This window comes from Panthera onca, chromosome B2, assembly GCF_046562875.1.
Source record: "Panthera onca isolate mPanOnc1 chromosome B2, mPanOnc1 haplotype 2, whole genome shotgun sequence".
NCBI lineage: Eukaryota > Metazoa > Chordata > Mammalia > Carnivora > Felidae > Panthera > Panthera onca.
In genome coordinates, this window is record NC_138343.1 from 74937961 (window position 1) to 74960437 (window position 22477).

At 39.2% G+C, this 22477-nt stretch overlaps 1 protein-coding gene across 7 annotated transcripts in view; it reads right to left on the reverse strand.

The window, feature by feature from the left end:
- The window catches only part of SNAP91 (synaptosome associated protein 91), a 146687-nt gene extending 124551 nt beyond the window's left edge, over positions 1-22136 (reverse strand). For 4 of the 7 annotated variants that reach the window (XM_060616075.3, XM_060616074.3, XM_060616073.3 and 1 more), the window contains exons 1-2: positions 21567-21755; positions 20510-20669 (exon numbers count right to left, since the gene is read on the reverse strand). In XM_060616075.3, the coding sequence (XP_060472058.1) occupies positions 20510-20639 (130 nt within the window). In that variant the 5' untranslated portion in view covers positions 20640-20669; positions 21567-21755. Of the gene's footprint in view, positions 1-20509; positions 20670-21061; positions 21186-21566; positions 21756-21839; positions 21923-21980 lie in introns of those variants that run through there. The other 3 variants (XM_060616069.3, XM_060616071.3, XM_060616070.3) reach the window with 3 other exon arrangements.
- Between the last annotated feature and the right edge of the window lie 341 nt (positions 22137-22477).

Genomic DNA, 22477 nt, shown 5'->3' on the forward strand with positions numbered 1-22477 from the left:
CAATTCATTAAAATTATCTTTGCATTTGTTTGATTACTATAAAAAATACTCTCAGGTAAGTTTTCTGAAACATAGGGAAAAAGAGCCTATTAGGGTCTTCCTAATGATTATGGACATGGAACAATAACTTGACTATTTTAATTTTTTCCAGGGAATGGTTTCTAATAGTGCTGTGATGAACAAATCTCTCCTTGAGGAATAAATAATACTGTTATTCAAGACAAATGTAACACATTTCTGAAGTACCTCTCCTTTAGCACAACTTTTTAAGAGACCTTTGATCTCAATATCTTTATTTTGCTCTATAATCCAAAAGAGACTAGAATATATTTTGAGATCTCAAAATTAGTCAGGAAGCACATGCTGAATAAAAGTTTGCAAGTCTAAGAAAACACAATTCTGCTCAGTAACACATTACTAAAATACTCCATTCTCTATTAAAGCAATAGGTACATTGAACAAGTTGTTTTGTTTGGTTGGTTATGTCCATACTGACTAATGTGACTCCAAAAAAAGAAAGCACCAATGTTGCAAAATCCTGTATGTTTTCATAGAAGTTTGGAAATAGGAATAGTGAATCTTTAGCTCAAAAGGGACAAGTCTTAGAACTTTAGCAATTTCTTTTTTTATATCTCATTCCTTAACACCCTTCAATTTTATCTTTTCAGTATGCACTATAAGAAAATGGATATGGGTAGTATTAGTTTGGTTCCCATATTAAAAGTCGAAAAAAACTTAAATTAGTATGGGAAAGAAATTAATTTTTCTAAATACATTCATATAATATAAAGAAAACTATTTAAACTACAAACTATATAACTCAGCTTTATATAAGATAACCAAGATTGTATATACAGAATGGATCATACTGTGATGCAGAAATTGCTAACATTCCATTTTTTATGCATTTCAATTCCAGTATTCTTACTACTAACAATTCCTGGATTTTTAATATTAAAATTTTAATTCAAGAATGGTACTCCTGAGGGGCGCCTGGGTGGCTCAGTCGGTTGAGTGTCCGACTTCGGCTCAGGTCATGATCTCACGGTCTGTGAGTTCGAGCCCCACGTCGGGCTCTGTGCTGACAGCTCAGAGCCTGGAGCCTGCTTCGGATTCTGTGTCTCCCTCTCTCTTTCCCCCTCCCCTGCTCATGCTCCGTCTCTCTCTGTCTCAAAAATAAATAAAAACATTAAAAAAAAAATAAATAAATAATGGTACTCCTGAATCAAGGCAAATGTTTGCTCTTTCCACACTTTTCACAGAAGCTTTTCAAGTTTAGCAGTTTAATTAAACCAAAAACACACAAAAATGCTTAAAAATAAAAGAGCTCATATTTATTACCTATTTAAGATTTTGACAAACTCTCAGAATTATAACTTGCCTGAAGTTATACTGTATCTGGTTTATTAGTTTATTGATAGTTACACATTCTTAACCACAACTATATAGCTTACTGATAGCTAGAAGGATAAAATTCTTATATGTAAAATTTTAAATGATTCAATTATCCAGCTAACAGTTTTTCAAAATGTCTTCAACTAAATGAACATAGTACCCTTAACATTATTAATTATTAAGTTTTGTTACACAGTGATAAGTTTTGTTCACCTTTCTGTTAGTATTAAAAACTAACTCCTTAAAATACATTTCACTATTAGTATACACAATATACATCGAGATTCACCATGAAAACTGACCTTACTTTTCAACCAATTTTACTGCCAGTTCAAAATTTTTTTCCAAATATCAAAAAAATATATATTTCCTCAAAGGCAACTCATTAATGCCTAATGCAAAACAGTCTATTTAGGGCCTCTCCTTTTCTATTCTTCAATTATAACCAGAGAGTAGTACAAAATGCTAAGGCCCAACAATAAAGGCACTCCACATATTTTAGTTTTATCACTTCCTGTATGTCTTAAACATTTCCATGGACAACTACTATTATTTTTAAGTAGCAATAACCTTTTACTAAAAGACTATATTTGAAAGTTTTAATATCTAAAAAATGCTAAGTCTAAACCTATACCACCAAGTCTCAGTATATATTAGGAGATTATTTTAATCAAACACAAGTTACACTAATATTTTTATAATTAGTACTAACATTGTCAACAGAACAAAAACAAAATCATGCAAACATACAGTGAGGGTTTAACTATCCCCATTCTCTTTTCACATGTTCTCAGAATAAACTATTATCTCTCAAGTAACGCAAGATCAGCACAGAGTAGCTAAGGCTGGTCTTCTTTTGCATATTTACTGCCGCATGCAGGAACTGAAAGGTACCCAGGAAGATAACTGTTGGGGCTCAAAAGGTTTTTGCCTCTAATAACAATAATTTGGAGAGTAATTTAGGGTCTAAGTTTGTTGTTATTCCTGTTTTTAACAAATCTATTCATTTGAGTGTTACCATATCCCCAGGATGCCTTAGAAAAGAAGAGATTGGGGCCCAAAGAAATAAAGTTAATTTGGCCAAGATCATGGCCCTAAAGCAACAGAGCCTGGAATTCCACCAGGTCCTCTGATCACTCATCAGTGCTCCTCCTGCTGTAGCTTCCATCACCTCCCGAAGTCCTGAATTAACACATATGATAAAATAAAGGCTTCAGTGTCAAGCCATCAAAAGACATAACCCATGAGGGGTGAGACTGGCTCAGGAACAGTCATTTGAACCCAACCTGTCCACCTTTTTTCCCCATGAGCCAGAGGAGGGATTTTGCAGGGGTTTTGCCCATCTAGCTAATTTGCTAATAAACTGTCTTTATATCCCACCCCCTGTTTTTCCTTCCTAAAACAATCACATGGTGCTTTAACTGATTTTTCTTTGGATTATTGTTACTTGTGACACCAGACACACACACAAGCAAAAAACATGAGGCAAAGGAAATAAAACCCACTGTCTTAACAGAATCCCTGATAAAGTCCTGACTTCTCCCCTCATTATCTGTGGGACCTTGGATGAGTTCCCTAACCTCTTCAGGCCTTGTTTTCCTTCTCTGTAAAGTAAGGATAACAGTATTTACCTCACAGGAGTTCGTGAGGATGGCAGCAATCGATAGCATACATGTGCCATGCACAATGCTCATGTGTGAGCCCCTCCTTCACCCCAGAGAATCCCTTTATTCATCAAAAAGTGAATAAAGAACCACCTTACATTAAAAAAGAAATCATATCCATGTAGGTACCTAAGTAACAACTCAAAGAAAACTCCTTGGTACTAAAATTCAAATATGCTTTGTATAACATATCTAAAGGCAATTGATTAGAATCAGACCTGATGCCTGAAAGTTTAGATCTCAAATGCAAATTTTCAAACATCTGTTCCCTGTCTCACACCGGCCCTAACAGTCTCTGTTAATGCAAAACAGACAACCAGGAACAACACCCTGTGGCTATCAAACAGAGCAAGGAAGAACTACTCCCCATGGCCTAACCACACAAATCACTGAATTACTAGATTGTAAGTTAGTTTATTTATTTTTGGGGGTGGGGCAGAGAGAAAGGGAGAGAATCCCAAGCAGTATCTGCACTGTCAGTGTGGAGCCTGCCTCAGGGCTTGAACTCATGAACTGTGAGATCATGACCTCAGCTGAAATCAAGAGTCACCTAGGTGCCCTGAATTAACTGACTGAGCCACCCAGGTGCCCTGAATTACTAGATGTTAAAGACAAGGTCACTGCCAGACGAATTCTAGGTTTGGCACCATCCAAGTTGAATGCCAATCTTGGGTTCTAGGTAAATCCAGCAAATGCTTTGCCTTACTATCTTGCATGGATAAACTGCCTAGCCGAGTGATGGCAAATGTGTTTCATCCTGAGTGTCAACTATGATTGATAGCAGAAATCCAAAGTATTGTCTATGGATGCACCAGGTGGCCAAATCAAAGCTCTGAAGAAACCTGTGCCAGGATCAATCTGCAATGTCTGCCAAGGATGGAGAAATATGCAACGAGTCTACTGGCTGGCCACTAGTCATCCATTTCCAGAATCATCTGATCTCACTGAAAAAGAAAATGATAGTAGCTAGCTTATTATTAGATATTAATGACCACACTACTATAGCAGTGAAATCCCTGGAGATCTAGGTGGCATACAATAAGTGTTTTAAGATATAGGTGACAAGCTATAATCCAATTTCTTTTTCCATGGACATTATAGAGTCAATACTATGTGTTCACATCCCATTTCCTTCTCCTCCTGGATTCACAACTAGTCTTCATTTCCCACCTTCTCCTAGTGAGGCCACTGTGTTCTTGCCAATGGAATATAGGCCAAATGATGTCTAGACCTGGACCTAAATCTTCCCCTGCAATACTGCCCCCAACTCGACTATCTTCCTTCCTCTGTTATATATGCATAGAATTCAGTGGTGAAATCCTAAGTGATAGAATCCCTAGAAGGAAGGTGCCATCCACAGCAGACTGTGATGTGAGCAAGAAATAAAACTCAGATCAAGCCACTAGTTCTTGGGATTCCCAACAAGGTAGTTCTGGTTAAGACCGACAGCCATAGTATCATGCGTACTCACAGAGACAAACCATGACCTGAGCAAAGCAAGTCAGAATTCTTCCCTATGAATTTGTAAAACTCTAGGAAGAGAATTCCTTTCTCTTGGTGAGGCTGTGGTGATGTGAACCTGGGAGCTTTAGTCCACTGTGTTTCCAGACTCACTGAGAAAGTTAATTTGTGAGACTGAAGCACGTGTTCTGTCACTATTGTGTGAAATGGAGGTGAGAGAAACAGGAGGTGGAGGAAGAATCCTAAACAAGCACCAGGGAGGTCCAGTTCACCGTGCCTTTCCCTCGGCTTGATTACAAGGGCCAAAATGATCCTGTCTTTGCCCAAATTAGTTTCATCTATATTCCTGTAACTCATAATCAAACTAGTCATGACTAATATGGGTATAAAGTAGGAAGTAAAAATCCTTCAACACACAGATAGCATTTTGGTAAATATTCTACCAAAATATGTATAACGAACTTATCTATCTATATCTTAAAAAATGAAAATTAGACCATATCTAATAAATTGTCTTCACATGTCAGATATACTTTAACAACCTCATTTTTCAAAGCTGCCCAGATCTTATTGTTTGGACACCCATCATTTTTTAATCAAGTATTTAGGTGTATTCAATTTTGTATTCCTATATACATTGCTACAACAAATATCTTTGAATGCATACTTTTCTTTATTATGCCAACTATTTTTCAGAGATAAATTTATAGCAGTCAAATTGCTGTGTCAAAGGATCTTTAAGAGTTTTGACTAATATTGCCAATTTTCTCTCCCAAATATTCGCACCAATTTACATTCCCACCAATTGAGTGCCCAATTTATACTCTTATTTTTCCACCTGAAAAAGTAATGCTGAATTCAACTGAAGAAACACTTCTAAGTTCACAGCATTACTGCATGAATTGATTAGTACAACAATCCAAAGAAGGGCCAAAGTCACTAGGTTCCACTGATATATATATATATATATGCACACACGCACACATATAGAGACAGAATGAGAGAGCAAGAGAGAAAATAGACCCTTGACAGACTAATGTTACTGCAGCACACAGTTTTTCATAAAATGCAATAAAGTATAACTAAAAATTAAGTGACTCTTTTTGAACCATGATGGGCTCCCTTGTGGGGAAAAAAGGAAGTACAAAACAACAAAGCAAAGAGGAGATGCAGGTGTTAACAGTGAGTTCAGCCTGTTGTTAGCACATCCTCAAATCAGCTTTCCATGGAACCTTCCAAGGGTGCACTCATGCTAATTAGTGGCAGGCAAAAACCAGAATGTTAAATGTAAAATGCTTAATGAAGAGCCCAGAAAAACATGAACACGTTGCAACCCTCCTGAATTAGGGAGACAAAAATTAAAAAACTTTGTGAAGCCATGGCCGAACTGAATGGTTTAGGCAGATGGTGGAGGGTCTGTAAAGCATACAGTTTGAAGCTAATCAAGTTGGCATTGAGATTATAGAAAGTTTTCTAAAATTACATTCCAGCTTTTAAGGAAAAATAATACAATATTTCCTGGTATTTTTAATACTTCTCTTAAGGAAAAGAATTACAGAAGATGATAATGTGGAAACAACTAGCTTCGGAAAGAACAGGAGAACAATAAAATTCTTCACTTGGATATTTACTTAACCTCAATATTAATAACTTAGGTTTTTTCTTTGACAGTAACAGACTAACAAACCCAGCAAAACATGGCATAAACGTACTTAGATATACATAATATATATGGTGATTTGGGGGGGGGGGTTACTTTTGATTTTTTTTTGGTTTGTTTTGGACTGTTAACAGTTAGGCCTGATTATAAAATTCTATTATTTCACTGGTAATAGTTAAGGAATGTTATAAATTCTGTCATCAAAAAATAAGGTCGAACTAAAAGGCCTTTAAAGTTTGTTTAACACACAGTTTTTAAGACTTTCAACTAAGTTACACACATCTGTAATCTTTTTAGTCTTCACTGTCACCAATGGCAGAGGTAGCATTCTCTGGTGTTAGCACTATGACCCAACAACCAAGCAACAGACAAAAAGAGGAAAAAGATAAAAAGAGGTCAGACTGGCAAGGCGCGTCCTAGAATGCCATTAGGGACTGCTTCGTGACTGTCCACTGTGCCAGAAGTGCCCTGGGTTTGGTTTGCATTTATGGTGAATTTGAATTCAGACTACTAAAGTGTATGTGGGTGTGTATGTATATATGTTTAAATATTTTTCCATTTCCCACGTGACTCACACAGATATTATTTCCTAGCATCAACAGAGCAATCAGAACTAGGTGAACAAACCAATAACCCATTAGGGCACCTGCTCAAGGCAGACAGATAGGAATTATTCAGGATTAACCCACACAGAATGTATGGTTTTTCCTCCTTGGCACTTAGCTTCCTTATCTGTGAAAATGAAGGTTGTCTCCAGCTTTAGAAGGCCCTCCACATCTGGTCACCATCCACAACTCAGCTCTTGCTTCTTAACATTCTTAGCCTTCTTAAATTTAGTTTTACAGTAACCCTTAACTTATTTAAATTCCTACAGTGTGCCCTGCTCTCTCTGAACCTCTTCTTAGAGAAGGGTGCAGCAGCTCCTGTCTGTCCCTCACCTACGTAGTCCACTCATTCTTCCGGTCTGAGCTTAAACATCACTTCGGCAATGTACCTCCACTGGGGTCTTTACTTCCCCTGTTAGCACTTAATTCTTTTTGAGCCACTCATAATTATTTCTTTCATTTTCTCCCCTAATAAGCTGCCAAGAGCTATATGTATCTTGTTCACCATGGTATCCTTGCCTCTTGGAATGATTCCTGACATTTAGTAAATACCCAATATTTGTTAAATGAATAAATAATGGCATCGTGCTAAATAAGTTACTAAAAGCCTCAATACTGAAAGTAATTTCTAATTTCTACAAACAAGTGAAATTAAAGCCAAATTAAATATGCTAACATTTATTGCTCTCTTTACAAAGGAAACACAACCCAAAATTTTAGCTTAAGCTTGTCCCCTTTCTTCATAGCTTTTCTAAAACCCTCAATGGTGATATTATGTTAGTGAATCGTGAATGGTGAATATCATTTCAATGAAAATTAAAAGTATACAGCTACTTTGAAATAATGTTTTTCTTCTATAACTATCCCTACTACTCATAATGTATACACTCGTGAATTATAAGGTGGATACTGGAAAACAATGCTACCTACCTGCATCCAACTCAAAACAAACTAAAGCAAATGGGTACCTACATATACACACAATAAATGCTAGTGAAGAATTTTCTCTAATATTAATAATCATATACTACCTAATTATTGATGACATCCATCAAGAGAAGTACACATATGCTTTAACTTACAACCAAAAAAATCCTTTCACGTCAAGGATATAATTTTCTCCCAAATAACATTTTTATCATGTCACAGGAATGCAAGTGTTAAAAGACCATCAGGAAATGTACAGCTATGTACATTAAGCAATTTAATGTTTCTTTTAGTTGTTTTATTTCCTCCAATATTACACTTTGGTTTTCAAAACCTTGAGAGAAAATGAATCAAGTTAAACTCCTTGCTCTTCTGAAAGGTTAGCAAGTAAAAGTAAAATCTTTAAAGAGAAAGTTTATAAGAACAAAAAAGTTCTGAAATTTGGGAGATGTGAAATCTGAAATAAAAAATCATTCACTAAAGGTTTACCAAAACCCGCTCCCATGCTATGTTTGGTGTTAGAGATAAGGCAGCCTCAATGAAACTGCAGACTAGAGGGAACAAGAAATTCTACTAAACAGGATCCCTCTGCAGCCCCGTGAGTGATATGGCAGGGATGCATGCATGGGGGGCCATCGAAGTCCTGAGAAAGAATGACTAAACTAGGTTTTGGAAGTGAAATTTTAAAAATACGTTAAAACACAGAAACTGCATAAAGGACAAAAAGTAATACAGAGAATAGATGAACCTAATGAATTTCAAAGTTTCTCAGGAACGAACTGTGGTGTGTATGGGGAGTGGAAGGAAAGAACAGAGGATAGGAAAACAGGCTGCGTGCATTTCTAGCATACAAAAAAAAAGCACACCTGATAATTTGGGTAAATATTACTGTCATCCTTCCACTCATTTGGGTGACCTCACAAGAAAATAAGAGCAATCTCCAAGGCCAAAACAGAAAGAAGATGCAGAAAAACACATGGCAAAGTGATACTGAAGAGCAGGCTCCTTGAGGCCATGTGTTAATCTGAGAGGCCAGGAGGCTTAGATTTTAACAGCCCTATGGGGAACAGGAAACAAGGTCTTGAGACTAAGCAAGGTGGCTAGTTGGAATAAAGACCTCCACAGAAAGCTGGGATCCTCAAAGGGTTACTCCCTTTGTAAAATAAGAAGAAAAAACAAAAACAAAAAAGAACAACTTCCAGCAAAGGAAGACAAAAGCTCGTCCTACTCAGTCTAGGTTCTGGGTAAATGAAGGAAAAAGAAGAAATATCTAGGGCTTTTATAACCATAGCTTTTCCCTTGTCCAAGTTGGTGACTCATATTTAGACTACAGATTCACACTCCTCTATCCAAGACCCTCAGAGCCATATGTGTTTCAGAATTTAGGATTGTTCAGATTTTACAAAAGTAAAATGGTACATACGCCATATATTAAGTAACACCCCAGTCTAATCTGGACAGCAGACTATAATACAACAATATTTCTGTAGTTCAACATACAAACTTTGATGGTAGGAAACATAAAGACTGGATAAGGTCAAGTTCTGCTATAAAATGTTTTATAAAAAAGAACTCTGGTATTCTGAGCTTTTTAGACTTCGAATTACACACCTAGACCTGCACTGGATGGGAAACTCCAATAGCAGAAACCACCTCAAGGTGCCCTCAGGACAGTAGCACTTGTGGGATTTGACAGAAGCAAACACAAATCCTCTCTAGGTTATCCTAAATTTTCAGGATTCCCACATATGAAGTCCAAAATTATAAAACACGTGAGGAAACATTTCACAATAGTCAGTCAGTCAAAAACAGTAGCAGACACAGAACTTCATGTAATGGATCTATGAGATACAAATATAAAGTGAGCTGTGTTCCAAATGGTGAATAAACAAAAGAGGAACTCAAAAATATGAGTAAGAAATCTATGTCATCCAAAAAAGAGCAAATTTGAAAAGCTTCAAAAATGAAAAATATTAATGAATAAAATTCGAAACGAAAGGATGAGTAAAAGCAGACAAAACATAGAGAGAATTAATAAACTGGAAGATACCTGAAAAACAAAGCATGCTAAACAGTAAAAAAAGCATTTGAAACTATAAATGTTATATAAGGATATAATGACATAGAAGAATATAATGAAAAGATTTAGTGTTAAGAGGATAAATAAAAGAAAGCCACATCTAAGAGGAAGGAACGCTTCCAAATTCATTCTATGAGGCCAGCACTGCCCTGATACCAAACCAGATAAAGACACCACAAAAAAAGAGAACTATAGGCCAGTATCTCTGATGATCATAGATGCAAAAATCCTCAAAATATTACCAAACCAACAATACATTAACAAATCATTCACTACAATCAAGTGGGATTTATTCCAGGGATGCAAAGGTGGTTCATTATTTGTAAATCAATGCAATATATCACATCAATAAGAGAAAGGACAAAAATCATATGATTATTTCAATAGATGTAGAAAAAGCATTTGGCAAAGTACAACATCCATTCATGATAAAAATCCTCAACAAAGTCAGTTTAGAGAGAACATACCTCAACATAATAAAGACCATATATGAAAAATCCATAGCTAATATCATACTCAATGGTGAAAAATGGAGAGCTCTTCCCCTAAGATCAGGAACAAAATCATGTCCATTCTCACCACTTTTATTCAACATAGTTCTGGAAGTCCTACTAGCCACAGCAGACAAGAACAAGAAATAAAAGCATTCAAAATTGGCAAGGAAGAAGTAAAACTTTCACTATTTTCAGATGACATGATCTAGAAAACCCAAAGATGTCACCAAAAAACTACTAGAGGAGGTAAATGAATTCAGTAAGGTCACAGGATACAAAATCAAAATACAGGAATCTGTTGTATTTCTACGTAGTAATAATAAAGTAGTAGAAAGCGAAATTAAGAAAACAATCCCATTTACAATTGCACCAAAATAAATACATAAATAAAATGCCTAGGAATAAACTTAACCAAGGAAGTGAAAGACCTGGACTCTGAAAACTATAAAGTACTGATGAAAGAAATTCAGGATGATACAAAGAAATGGAAAGACATTCTATGCTCATGGCTTTGAAGAATATTGTTAAAATTTCTATACTAGTGAAAGCAATCTACAGATTTAATGAAATCCCTACCAAAATACCAACAGAATTTTTCACTGAACTAGAACAAACAATCCTAAAATCTGTACAGAACCACAAAAGAAAAGAAAAGAAAATCCAAATAGCTAAAGCAGTCTTGAAAAACAAGAACAAAACTGTAGGGATCACAATCCCAGATATCAAGATATACTACAAAGCTATAGTAATTAAAACGGTATGGTACAAGCACAAAAACAGACACATAGATCAATGGAACAGAATAGAGAGCCCAGAAGTAAACCCACTACTATATGGTCGATTAATTTCCAACAAAGGAGGCAAGAATATGCAATGGGAAACAGTCCCTTCAACAAAAGGTGCTGGGAAAACTGGACAGCTACATGCCAAAGAACGAAACTGGGACACTTTGTTACACTATACACAAAAATAAATTCAAAATGGATTAAGGACCTAAATGTGAGATGTGAAGTCATAAAAATCCTAGAAAAGAGCACATGCGGTAATTTCTCCAACATCAGTTACAGCAATATTTTTCTGATGTGTCCCCTGAGGCAAGGGAAACAAAAGCAAAAATAAACTATTGGGACTACATCAAAATAAAAAGCTTCTGCATAGTGAAGGAAACAATAAAACTAAAAGACAGCCTACTGAATAGGAGAAGATATTTGCAAATGACATATCTGAATAAGGGTTAGTAACCAAAATCTACAAAGAATATATATAACTCAGAACCAAAAAAAAGTCAAATAATCTAAGTAAAAAATGGACAGAAGACATGAACAGACATGTCTCCAAAGAAGACACATAGATGGCCAACAAACACATGAAAGATGCTCAATATCACTTCTCATCAGGGAAATACAAATCAAAACTATAGTGAATATCACTTCATGCCTGCCAGAATAGCTAAGCCAAAAACACAAGAAACAGTGTGTTGGTGAGGATGTGGAGAAAAAGGAACCCTCTTGCAATGTTGGTGGGAATACAAACTGGTACAGCCATTATACAGTATGGAGATTCCCGGAAAATAAAAAATAAAACTATCATATCATCCAGTAATTCCACTGCTGGGTAATTACTCAAAGAATATGAAAACGCTAATTAAAAAAGATATATACATCCCTATGTTTACTGCAGAATTATTTACAATAGACAATTTATGGACATAGTCCAAGTTTCCATCAATAGATGAATGGGATTAAGAAGATGTGGTATATACACGTACACATATGCACACACAATGGAATATTACTCAGCCATAAAAATAATGAAATCTTGCCATTTGCAACACCACAGATGGATCTAGAGAGTATAATGCTAAATGAAATAAGTCAGCTTGAGAAAGTCAAACGCCATATTATTTCACTCATATGTGGAACTTAAGAAACAAAACAAAGAACAACAAAAAAGAGAGAAACCAAAACATAGAGAGCAAACTGATGGTTATCAGAGGAAAGGTGGGAAGCGGATGAGTGAAACAGATGAGGAGGACTAAGAGTGATGAGCACTAAGTAATGTATACAAGTGTTGAATCACTATATGGTACCTGTGAAACTAAAACAACACTGTTATATTAACTATACTGAAATTAAGATTAAAAAAAAAGTTACATGTATACACATATGCACTACAGCAGGACAAGACAAACAAGATTTTAGAAGCTGCCACAAGTACTAAGAGATTACCTAAAGACATGTAGACTCATAGATGACTTCTTACAAGGAACAACAGTAGCCAAAAGAGTGAAATTATGTTCCAAGAAAAAACAACTATATATAAACTATATAGAAAAAAAATATATACATATATAAGATATATGAACTATCATTCAAAAATATGGACAAATTTATCTTTAGACAAAAATAGAGTTTACTACTAAAGAGCCTCACTTAAGGAGCTTTAAAAGGATACAGTTCTGGAAAATCTTAGACATAATGAAGGAATGGTAAAGTCAAGGAGGGTTTACCTGCATAAACACTGCCTGTATCAAATAATAACATCTAACTTTGGGAGTTAAAACTATGGTAGAATTAAAACACTACCCAACATAGCATGTAAGTGAGAAGTGGGTGACTGAAGTTTCTAAATTTCTCTTCTTTAGGAGGAAATAAAAAGATACTGTTCTACTTTAGACTTTAAGTAGACATAACTACATTTTTAAAGGTGATCATGAAAAGAAACAGAAATAATATGTATTTTAAGCTTTCAAACTATAGAAAGAGAAAGTTGGAATTAAAGCACAAACTGAAGTAAATGAAAGGAGGGGGCAAAAAACAATCGTGGAGAAGTGGTAAGGGCAAATCACTAATGGTCATGTCTGTTGTTATGGTGGTGGTAGTGGCAGTAATGGTACGAGTAAGGGCAACAGTAGCACCAACAGCGATTGCACTAGCAACAGCGGTAGTCATAACTGATGTTCAGTGCACATTTGTGAGTCAAGCTCTGGGCCAGGTATTTCACATGCATTGTATCTCACCAAAGATAACACGTAAGTAACATTACTCACCTTTGTTTTACAAATGAGGTTTGTAACTGATTTAAACCAAGGCAGAAACAGTTAAGAAGGACATTTCAGAGAGTTTTTTTTAACAACTGATCACTGACTGGATGTGACAGATGAGGGGAAACTCAAATTAGTGGCTTGGCCAATTCGGTGGGCAATGCCTGGAACCTAACAACAATCCTAGTAGTTCACACTTGGGTTAAGCCAAAGACACAGGATATCCAAAGAGGGGCAGACTTGTGTTTGTTTTCTTTGGAATGGTGAGCTTCTGTTTCAAGAAGCTTGGCTGTGAAAGAAAGGCAAGGGACAACAGGTTGGCTGCTGGAAGAGGTCATAGAATCCAAGGAGGGCTGTGTGTCGGTGAGCTTGTTTTAAATGGAGATACTTGAAAATGCTCATGAGAGAGATAGGAGGAGAGGTTAAAGATACAGATGACAGAACAACTGATACAGAAAGGAGGAGAGTTATCATTTAAAATAAAAGTGCTGGGGTGTCTGGGTGGCTCAGTCAGTTGAGCGTCCGACTTCGGCTCAGGTCACGATCTTGCGGTCCGTGAGTTCGAGCCCCGCGTCAGGCTCTGGGCTGATGGCCCAGAGCCTGGAGCCTGCTTCCGATTCTGTGTCTCCCTCTCTCTGACTCTCCCCCCGTTCTCTCTCTGTCTCAAAAATGAATAAACGTTAAAAAAAAATTTTTTTTTTTAAATAAAAAAAATAAAATAAAAGTGCTAACCCTGGGAGAATAATTAATGATCAGGCCAGAAAGCAAAACCACACAAAGTAGACAAAAATGCAGCTTCTCTCTTGAGTAGCCAGGAATGGCTTATCACAAAATCCTTTAGAAAACATTAAATCCTTCTTAAAGATGCATAGTAGAGACAGTATATGTACACATGGGAAGGCAGGAGGGATCCTCACACATTTGGAACAAATGAAGAGAGAGCAGGAACGCAGGTGTAAAAAGGCTGTGGGGTTTTGGGTACAATTCTCTCTCTGGTTTGGGCTGTCATCGAGTTGCTCCTAGGAAGACTCCATCCTGTCTTATAGGTCATCATTTAACTGACACTGGGTATGCCATTCTACTATTCTCTCCTTAATGAGAAACAAAGTATAGACCACATTACATAAACCCCTAAGAAAAAAGACAGCCAACATTTCCATTCACAAGCAAATGGTGTTTCTCTGTAAAGAGAAAAGAATTTGCAAACAAGGTGGAACTGAATAAACATATTTTTTTAATTTTTTTAATATTTATTTACTTTTTGAGAGAGAGAGAGAGAGAGAGAGAGAGAGAGAGAGCAAGCGGGGTAGGGGCAGAGAGAGAGGGAGACACAGAATCCGAAGCAGGCTCCAGGCTCTGAGCTGTCAGCACAGAGCTGGACACAAACCACAAGATCATGACCTGAGCCAAAGCTGGACGCTCAACTGACTGAGCCACCCAGGCACCCTGAATAAATATTTTTTAATGGAAAGAAATGGGACTTTTCAAATTATTTAATTGAACTATGATTATATTTGAAGGCTCACTTAATAGCAGCTGGCTCAGGAGTTGAGCCACCTAAAATACAACTCTGTTAAGGAAAGCATCCTAGGCCCTCAGGGAAGAAGGTTATATGTCACTTCTGACCTTCTTTACGAAGTTACTGAAACCTAGATAAGCTCCAAGAACATCCCATCCCAGCATCAATCAATCTGAAAAGAGGAGGTAAGATATTTGAAGGATATTTATTTGTGAAAAGCTAAGAGATAGATCCATAGCAACTGAGTGCACAGATTAAATTACAAGACTTCAGCAGCCATTTATTAAACATTAAAACTAATATGGCAATGTATCAAAAATCTAGATTTTAATCTAAAATACTACAAGCTAATATTGCAATTAATATATAAATTTACCTACTCTTACATGATTTTATTTTTTTCCATATATACAAGTTTTGCAACTTTTAAAAAATTGTGAGTTACCAATTATATACTGGTTCTAAGAAAGTATCTGCTAACTACACTGATCACCAAAGGAGAAAAAAATATCCAAAGTGACCCAAATAGAATATTATACCATAAAAAAAAAAAAAAAAGATTTCTCTGAAAATTTGGAAGTAAAAAGATCCAGGAAAAAACAGTTGATATAAAGCCTGCTTAACTATTTTAAGACATTGTTTTTTAAAATTTTTTTAAATGTTTTTATTTATTTTTGAGACAGAGAGAGACACAGCATGAGCAGGGGAGGGGCAGAGAGAGGGGGAGACACAGAATCTGAAGCAGGCTCCAGGCTCTGAGCTGTCAGCACAGAGCCTTGATGCGGGGCTTGAACTTACAGACTGTGAGATCATGACCTGAGCTGAAGTCAGACACCCAACTGACTGAGCCACCCCGGGCACCCCAATTTTAAGTCATTTCTAAAGCATGCTCCCTACTATTACCTGAGACTCTTTGCCACTCTTCTGCTTTTCCTGCTCCTGCCAGCCCCCAAACCTCACATGATCTCTCCACCCTCTCCCAGAATGCTGAGTGTTGTCTGGGAACATCACAGGACCATACAGATTGGCGTTTTTACAGATTTACTGTATAAATGATCATTGACTCGAATGCTTTTTCAGAAGTGATTTCCCCCAGCTCTTCCTCACTGCCTAAAAAATACTATCTCCTCCATCTCCACACCTAGACTGGGTCTTCTGGTGAAATCAAGGAGGAATGGAGCGTGCCTTGGTACAGAAAAATGAGAGGGTGTATTTAGTCAATAACAAATAGTGAAATGAGAACAAATGGGATAAAAGTAAAATATGTTACAGCAAAACAGTACACTTCTCACGTTGAAAGTTACTCTAGTGTTCAGTAAACTTTTATACATCGATCCTATTAATTTTATTCAATAGTCTTTATTTTTTGGATCTATGCACTATAGAAAGATTTTTTTCAGTTATCACAAGTATAAATATGGTATCAACTGAATTAGCATGCAAATAGCATTTCTATAAATCAAAATATATTTTATTTATACTAAGCAAGCTTCTGTAAAGCAAATAAACTTTTAAGGTTAAATTTTCATTATATATACTCACAATATTTCTTATTTGCAGATATTTTATGAATAAAATTAAAACAGTAGGAATCTTGTGGTAACTTGCCAATATTTGCCTTGAATCAAAACATAATCCATATCTCCCACTACTTTTATAGATACTGTAATAAGAAGTAACATCTTTTTCTTAATTTGGGATAGGACTCATTTCTAAAATGACAGTCAGTATCCCTCAAACGTAAGATTCAGAACTCAAATCACTTGTTCATTATGTAGCATAAGCTCATTATTAAAAACCCTCAAGATGTTTAAAATGGAAAAAAATTGCATTATTGATACCCAATTTGGCTTTTCACGAGGTTTGGTTTGATATAAATGTCTATGTTTAAATTTTGATAATGTTAAATAGGGTTTTTTAACCACAGGACATATATAGAAGTTGTTTGTAAGAGCTATTAACAGAAATGAATATTAGGCTGCCAAACTTTCCAAATTTCTTCCTGCAGGTGTTACATTGGGCCGATTCTATTTTTTGGTTGTTCTTTAACTGTGATACAGCACTTGGGCAGATACTAGGTGCCCTACTGGATCTTATCTCTTTATTATTTGACTTGGGCAGGCCATCAACTACAAAACAGAAAAGGAAAAGCAACTGAAATACACAACAGTTGTAACCAAAAGTTAAATACTTGCTGAATCCTGGATATTTCATGTGTTACCAAATAGGTACACAAAGTTACAAAGAAAAGGAAACAAAGATGTATAAAGGGACCCAGAAAAACTGATGTCAAACTAACATTGGTCAAGTATTTAATTTTCATGTGCAAGGAGCAAGATTATTATAGCAGAGTATGGAATAAAAGTTTTACATAGTTCAAACGTACCTTAAAATATATATTATAAAATATTAATTTATTCTTTAATGTTTATTTTGTGAGAGAGAGAATGTGCACGCATGCCCTCTCACAAGTGGGGGAGGAGAGAGAGGAAGAGAGAGAATACCAAGCAAGCTCCATGCTGTTAGCACAGAGCCTGACGCAGGGCTCGATCTCATGAGCAGAACCGTGAGATCATGACCTGAGCCAAAATCAAGAGTTGGACACTTAACCAACTGAGCCACCCAGGAGCCCCAATATTAATTTACTTTAAATTCAATAAATATCTGCTGATTATGGTGAAGCTTTTTCTGAATATATTTTTCCTCTAAGAAACTTACTGTTACTGAAAAGGGGGGAAATCTGAGACTATATGCCTAGAGTTTCTTTATCTCCACCTTTGCTCTGCCCTCAGATGTTAACAAATCATTCCTTTAAATGTTTAAATCATATACCATTAAGTATCATTTTATAAACCACTAGAATGAACCCTAATTTTCTTGGCCTATCATCCCAAACAGATACTTTAAATAATATTCAGAGCCTATTCCATTAATCCAATATCTGCAAAAAAAAAATCACAAAACCATAAACTTTAATCTTATAACCTTTCAAGCTAAATTCCAAACTAAAAAGTTATACACAAATCAAGCTAATTATTTTTTTTTGTTTCCACTCTACATTATGCTCTTTTCCTCCCAACTACTATTTAGTATTTTCAATACTAAAACATTACTTAAGAGTGCTTCAATGCCTATAGGGAAACTTAGTTATGTGTTTGCATGTCCTAATAATGGATGTGACTCACTGTTATAACTGTTATGTTACCGAAAACCTGTGAAAAAATTGCTAAGGTAGTCTACTATTATTTAAAGGAACTTCACAAGGAATTCCAAGTAAAATGCCCTCTTAAAATGCATATAACAATATTTGTATACTCAAATTTTCCATGTCATTTTTTCTTAAGATAGGACATATCAATAATGTGATATCTATCTTTCCAAATTTTGCCCTAAGGTTGTATTTAAGTGAAGCTCTTTTATTACTTATTCAAAAACTAAAATGTTAAAAAGAAAACTAATACTGTTCAGTGCTTGCCTTTTGCTCATTTTTTCAAGTGACCAAATTCAAAAGTCTTCATGCATACCATAGAGATTTGCAATAGAGCATGGGTTGTGCTGCATGATTTCACACAAAGCCATACAAACAGGATAGGTGTTTTGGAGATTAACCATTCAGGCTAATATTGTTCCTCCCCACAGCCCCCAACAGAAAATATTACTCAATAAGCCACAGACAATAGTTAAGTGCAGTGGTTAAAAGCTGTGAAAGTTAATTACCTTTCCTGAACCTGTTAAGCAGCAATAAATTAATAATGTAAAGCCCAGTGCCTGGCATATACTAACTGCTCAATAAATGTTTAGCTCTTATGATTATTCACACTAATTCAATACCAATTCCTGCTTCATCTGCTTCCTAAATACAGAATCTCCCCCTTATGTTCCACATCTTCAAAATCACCCCACTCAGTAACATATGCTGGAGATACTGGAAAACCTCCCACCTTGAAAATTTTTAAGAGACTTTTCCAGATCTAAAATACTAAGGCGACTAAATATTTAGATATGGAAAAGTGGGTCTTTATCTGAATAATGTTTTGATGAAATGCTCAAACCTGTGAATGTTTATGATATGTATCAATATACTGATCTATCATTTTCATAGCATTTAGCAAATCAATAACCTATAACTTCTTTATTAATGAATATTTGCTAGACTGACACATACCTTTAAGACATGAGTCATCTTTCCAGAGTTGGGGAAACTGATGGAAAGATGGCTAAATGATTCAGCATGCTGCAGCAAAATGAGCTGGTCATGAATTTATAATTTCCACTCCTGTTAGGTGCCCTGGCCCTGGTGGCCTCTTCCATCCTGTACTGCACATATAACACATGATACCATAATCAACAAATTTTGTTAGAAACTCCCCCAGGAAAGGGGTAATGGTGTTTTCCCCTCAGACAAGCTTCTAGAAGCAAAATTATTCAATTCTGTGACACAACAGCTTCACAAGCCTGGATAACCCTCACAATGTCCAGCTGTATGCTTCATCAAGCTGTGCTCATACAGATAATAGGACTAAAGTCAATTCTAACACTGGTGCCATTTTCTCCGCTGCACAAGGCAGACACTGGGGAAGGCCTGAAGCAAAAGAAACTCAGAAAATGGGCAAAGGAAGCTAGATAGGAAATGGGTATGGCTATAGTTGTGTCTCTTATGCCAGCACTGACCTTTATCAACAAACATCATAACAGAGCAGTTCCTAAGCAGGTCAATGAGACTGAACAGCTAGAGCTGAATCAGCTAGAGGACATGTGCTGATGGAGCCTTACCTATAAAGAGTCTCAACACCTAAACCCAGTGAGTGCCTTTTGCTAAGTCCCTGTTTGTCTTTCAATAACTAAGTATTTACAGCGTTAATCATGTGAAAATTTTATATCAGATTCTAAACTAGATTAAAGCTGTTTTCCATCAAATAACAAATATAAAAAGAAAGCATTATGAATGAAACGTTTCATGTAAAAGTGCACCATCACAAATGCTGGAAAAAGCACATCCATTTTGTGACCACAGCAGTCATTCTGCCCAGCAGCTTCCGAGAATGGGACAAAGAAGTGTGCCAGGATGTGTAAAATGAAATCTCCATGATCTCTGAAGTTCAATTTCCTCATTCAATAGTTTGAATTTATTTCAATTTGGTGTGGTTATGTACAACACACACTCACTCACACACACACAAAACCTCAGCAGCCACAGTGAAAGAGATGACACTTTTAAAATGTATTTAGAAAACTAGGGTGATAAATGTGACCTTTTATAATTTCATCTTTTTCTTTTTTGGGGGTGGGGGAGGGTTATGACTGTTCAACCCCTGATTTCCTATAACCTGGATAAAGGAGTGGTGTGTGGAGAAAGAAAGAAAAAAAAGAGGTGAAAAGTGCCCAATCCAGAATGTGCAATTTCTCAGTATTTTATAGTATTAATACATACAAGTATTTTTTTTTTCTCCACCAAGACCTTGGAGGTCAACAGGAGAAAAAAAATGGCTCAAACACAAGGTTTCAGGGTTGCCCCAAGGCAACACCTCCACCTCTGGAGATTTGGAGCTCAGCTGGGAGTTCTGAAAGCCGCAGCATTACAGACTGCGAGCCCAGGCCGCACGCCGGCATCCAGGGCGCCTCTGCCATGCGCATGTCCCGCTTATATAAAAAGATGCTTACAGTCCAGGTGCTTTTTCTTGGGGCCCATCACTTCATGAGTGGTGGCTTTGCAGACCGCTCTCGCAACAGCGGAGCCTGTCACGCTGTATTGAGCGGCGGCGATCCGATCCGTGAGCGTTTGGCCCGACATCTTCTCCGGCCAAGTCTATCGCCTCCTCTTCTGCGGGAAAGAAGGGGAGATGGTCCTGCTTGAAACCCGCAGACCCTACCCTCCGAGCACCCCGGCCCTGCCTCCTCCAGCCGCACGGCGGCTCCCTTCTCCTCCGTCCCCGCCCTGGTACCACCTCCAGGAGCTAGCAAAGCGCTAAGCCCCTCTCTTGCGACGCGATCTAAGGGTCTTGAACCAGAGTAGGTCTGTCACGGAGCCCCCTCCGGTCCCAGCCTCATAACACCGTCCCCATCCCACTCCCCGTGCCTCCCGCCTCACCCCTCCGGCGCCCCCCTCCCCCCCAGTCAATCAGCACTTCGCCTGCAACCTGATCCCCGCGTGTCCGACCAGCTCCAGCGTGCGTCGGGGTTATTCCCTGGGCGCCGCGCCCACCGTGTGCCCACCTCTCGCTTGCCCGCCGCAGCGTTTCTTCCCAGTAGCCCGCAGGCTCCGGGGTCTGAATCGGATACCCAAGCCCTGGCCGTTTCCCTCCTCCTCCTCCTCCTCCTCGCGCTGCTGCAGCAGTGGGCTCGTCCTCCTTCGGGCGCGGTGGAGATTATCCTAGCATTGCGCCATATTATGCCCTCTCCTCCCTTTCCTTCCTCACCGCCGCCTCCAAAGGCCCGCCGAGGCCCTACGCCCGGGTCCCCTCCCCTCGCCCCCAAATCCCCGCCGCAGGGGCCGCCCGGGGGCTCTGCGGAGGCGCCGGAGTCTCTCGGCGCCTCGCCCTTCCTGGCAGTGGAGCAGAGACGGGCTGACAGCCCAGCCCAGCCCCCCGCCCGCAATCGAGCGCGCCACGGAGCTGTCACCCAGCCGCTGCCCTTCTCCGCGCCCTAGGATTATCCTCTCAGGATCCGCGCGCTGCCCTGGCGCGGAGGAGGGGGCCGAGCAGGGGCCGCGGGTACTCACCCCGCCCCGGGAGCGGCGCCTCCCGCCGCAGGATGAGCGGAGCCCGGGCCGCCGAGGGAAGCCGCGCCGGGTGGGTGTGTGCGGTCGCGCGCGGACCCGGTGCCCCGGGGCGCGATGCCTCCTGCCCTAGCCCGGCCCCCCGCCCTCCACTCCGCGGTCCCTGCGCCCGCCGCCCGTGGCCCCAGAAGCCTGTACCCGCCCGCCGCCGCCTCCTCCGCCGGCGCTGCCGCGTCTCTCTAGAGATCCGCGCCGCGTTCCCATCCCCGCCCCCACCTCAGCTGTGGCTGCTCCAACGAGTCAGGTGACGACGGCGGACTAACCCGGGCGAGCTCTCCGCGGAGCTCCTCGCGGCCCCCTCCCAGCTACTCACACACGCCGCCCCACCCCCCCGCAACCCCGAGACGGCCGGCTTACAGGCAAGGGGGCGCCGCGCGCGAGCATCCCCGGCCGGCGCGAGACAAGAAGAAGGAGGCGGGATGGCTGGGAGGCCGACACCCACCAGCCAACCACCCTCCGCGAGGCGCCCAGCAGCCCCTCCGCCTGCTAGACCCGCACCCGGCACGCACTGCGTGCGCGCGCACCGCGCACACCTGCGCGGCTACTGCGGGATTCGCGGAGGGCGGCGGGGGCGTTGGAGCAGCCCAACCAGTGGGCTTCTCGAGTGCTGCTGTGAAGGCCAAGGTTCGGGCGTCGTCGCGCGCTGCCTGGCAGAGCCCAGCCCTTTCTCCTCTACATTCTGTCTCTGACACGCCCGCCTGTCCAAGGCAGCCTTGGCCCAGAAGGGCAGGGCGATTTAAATGTCAGATTCTGCAGGCACACGGTGCCCGTTGTCTGTGCCTCCTTAACTCCTTGGAGCTCCTCTACTTTTTTCAGTTACGTTTGGGAGCTGGGGTGGGCAGGTAATTCTAGCC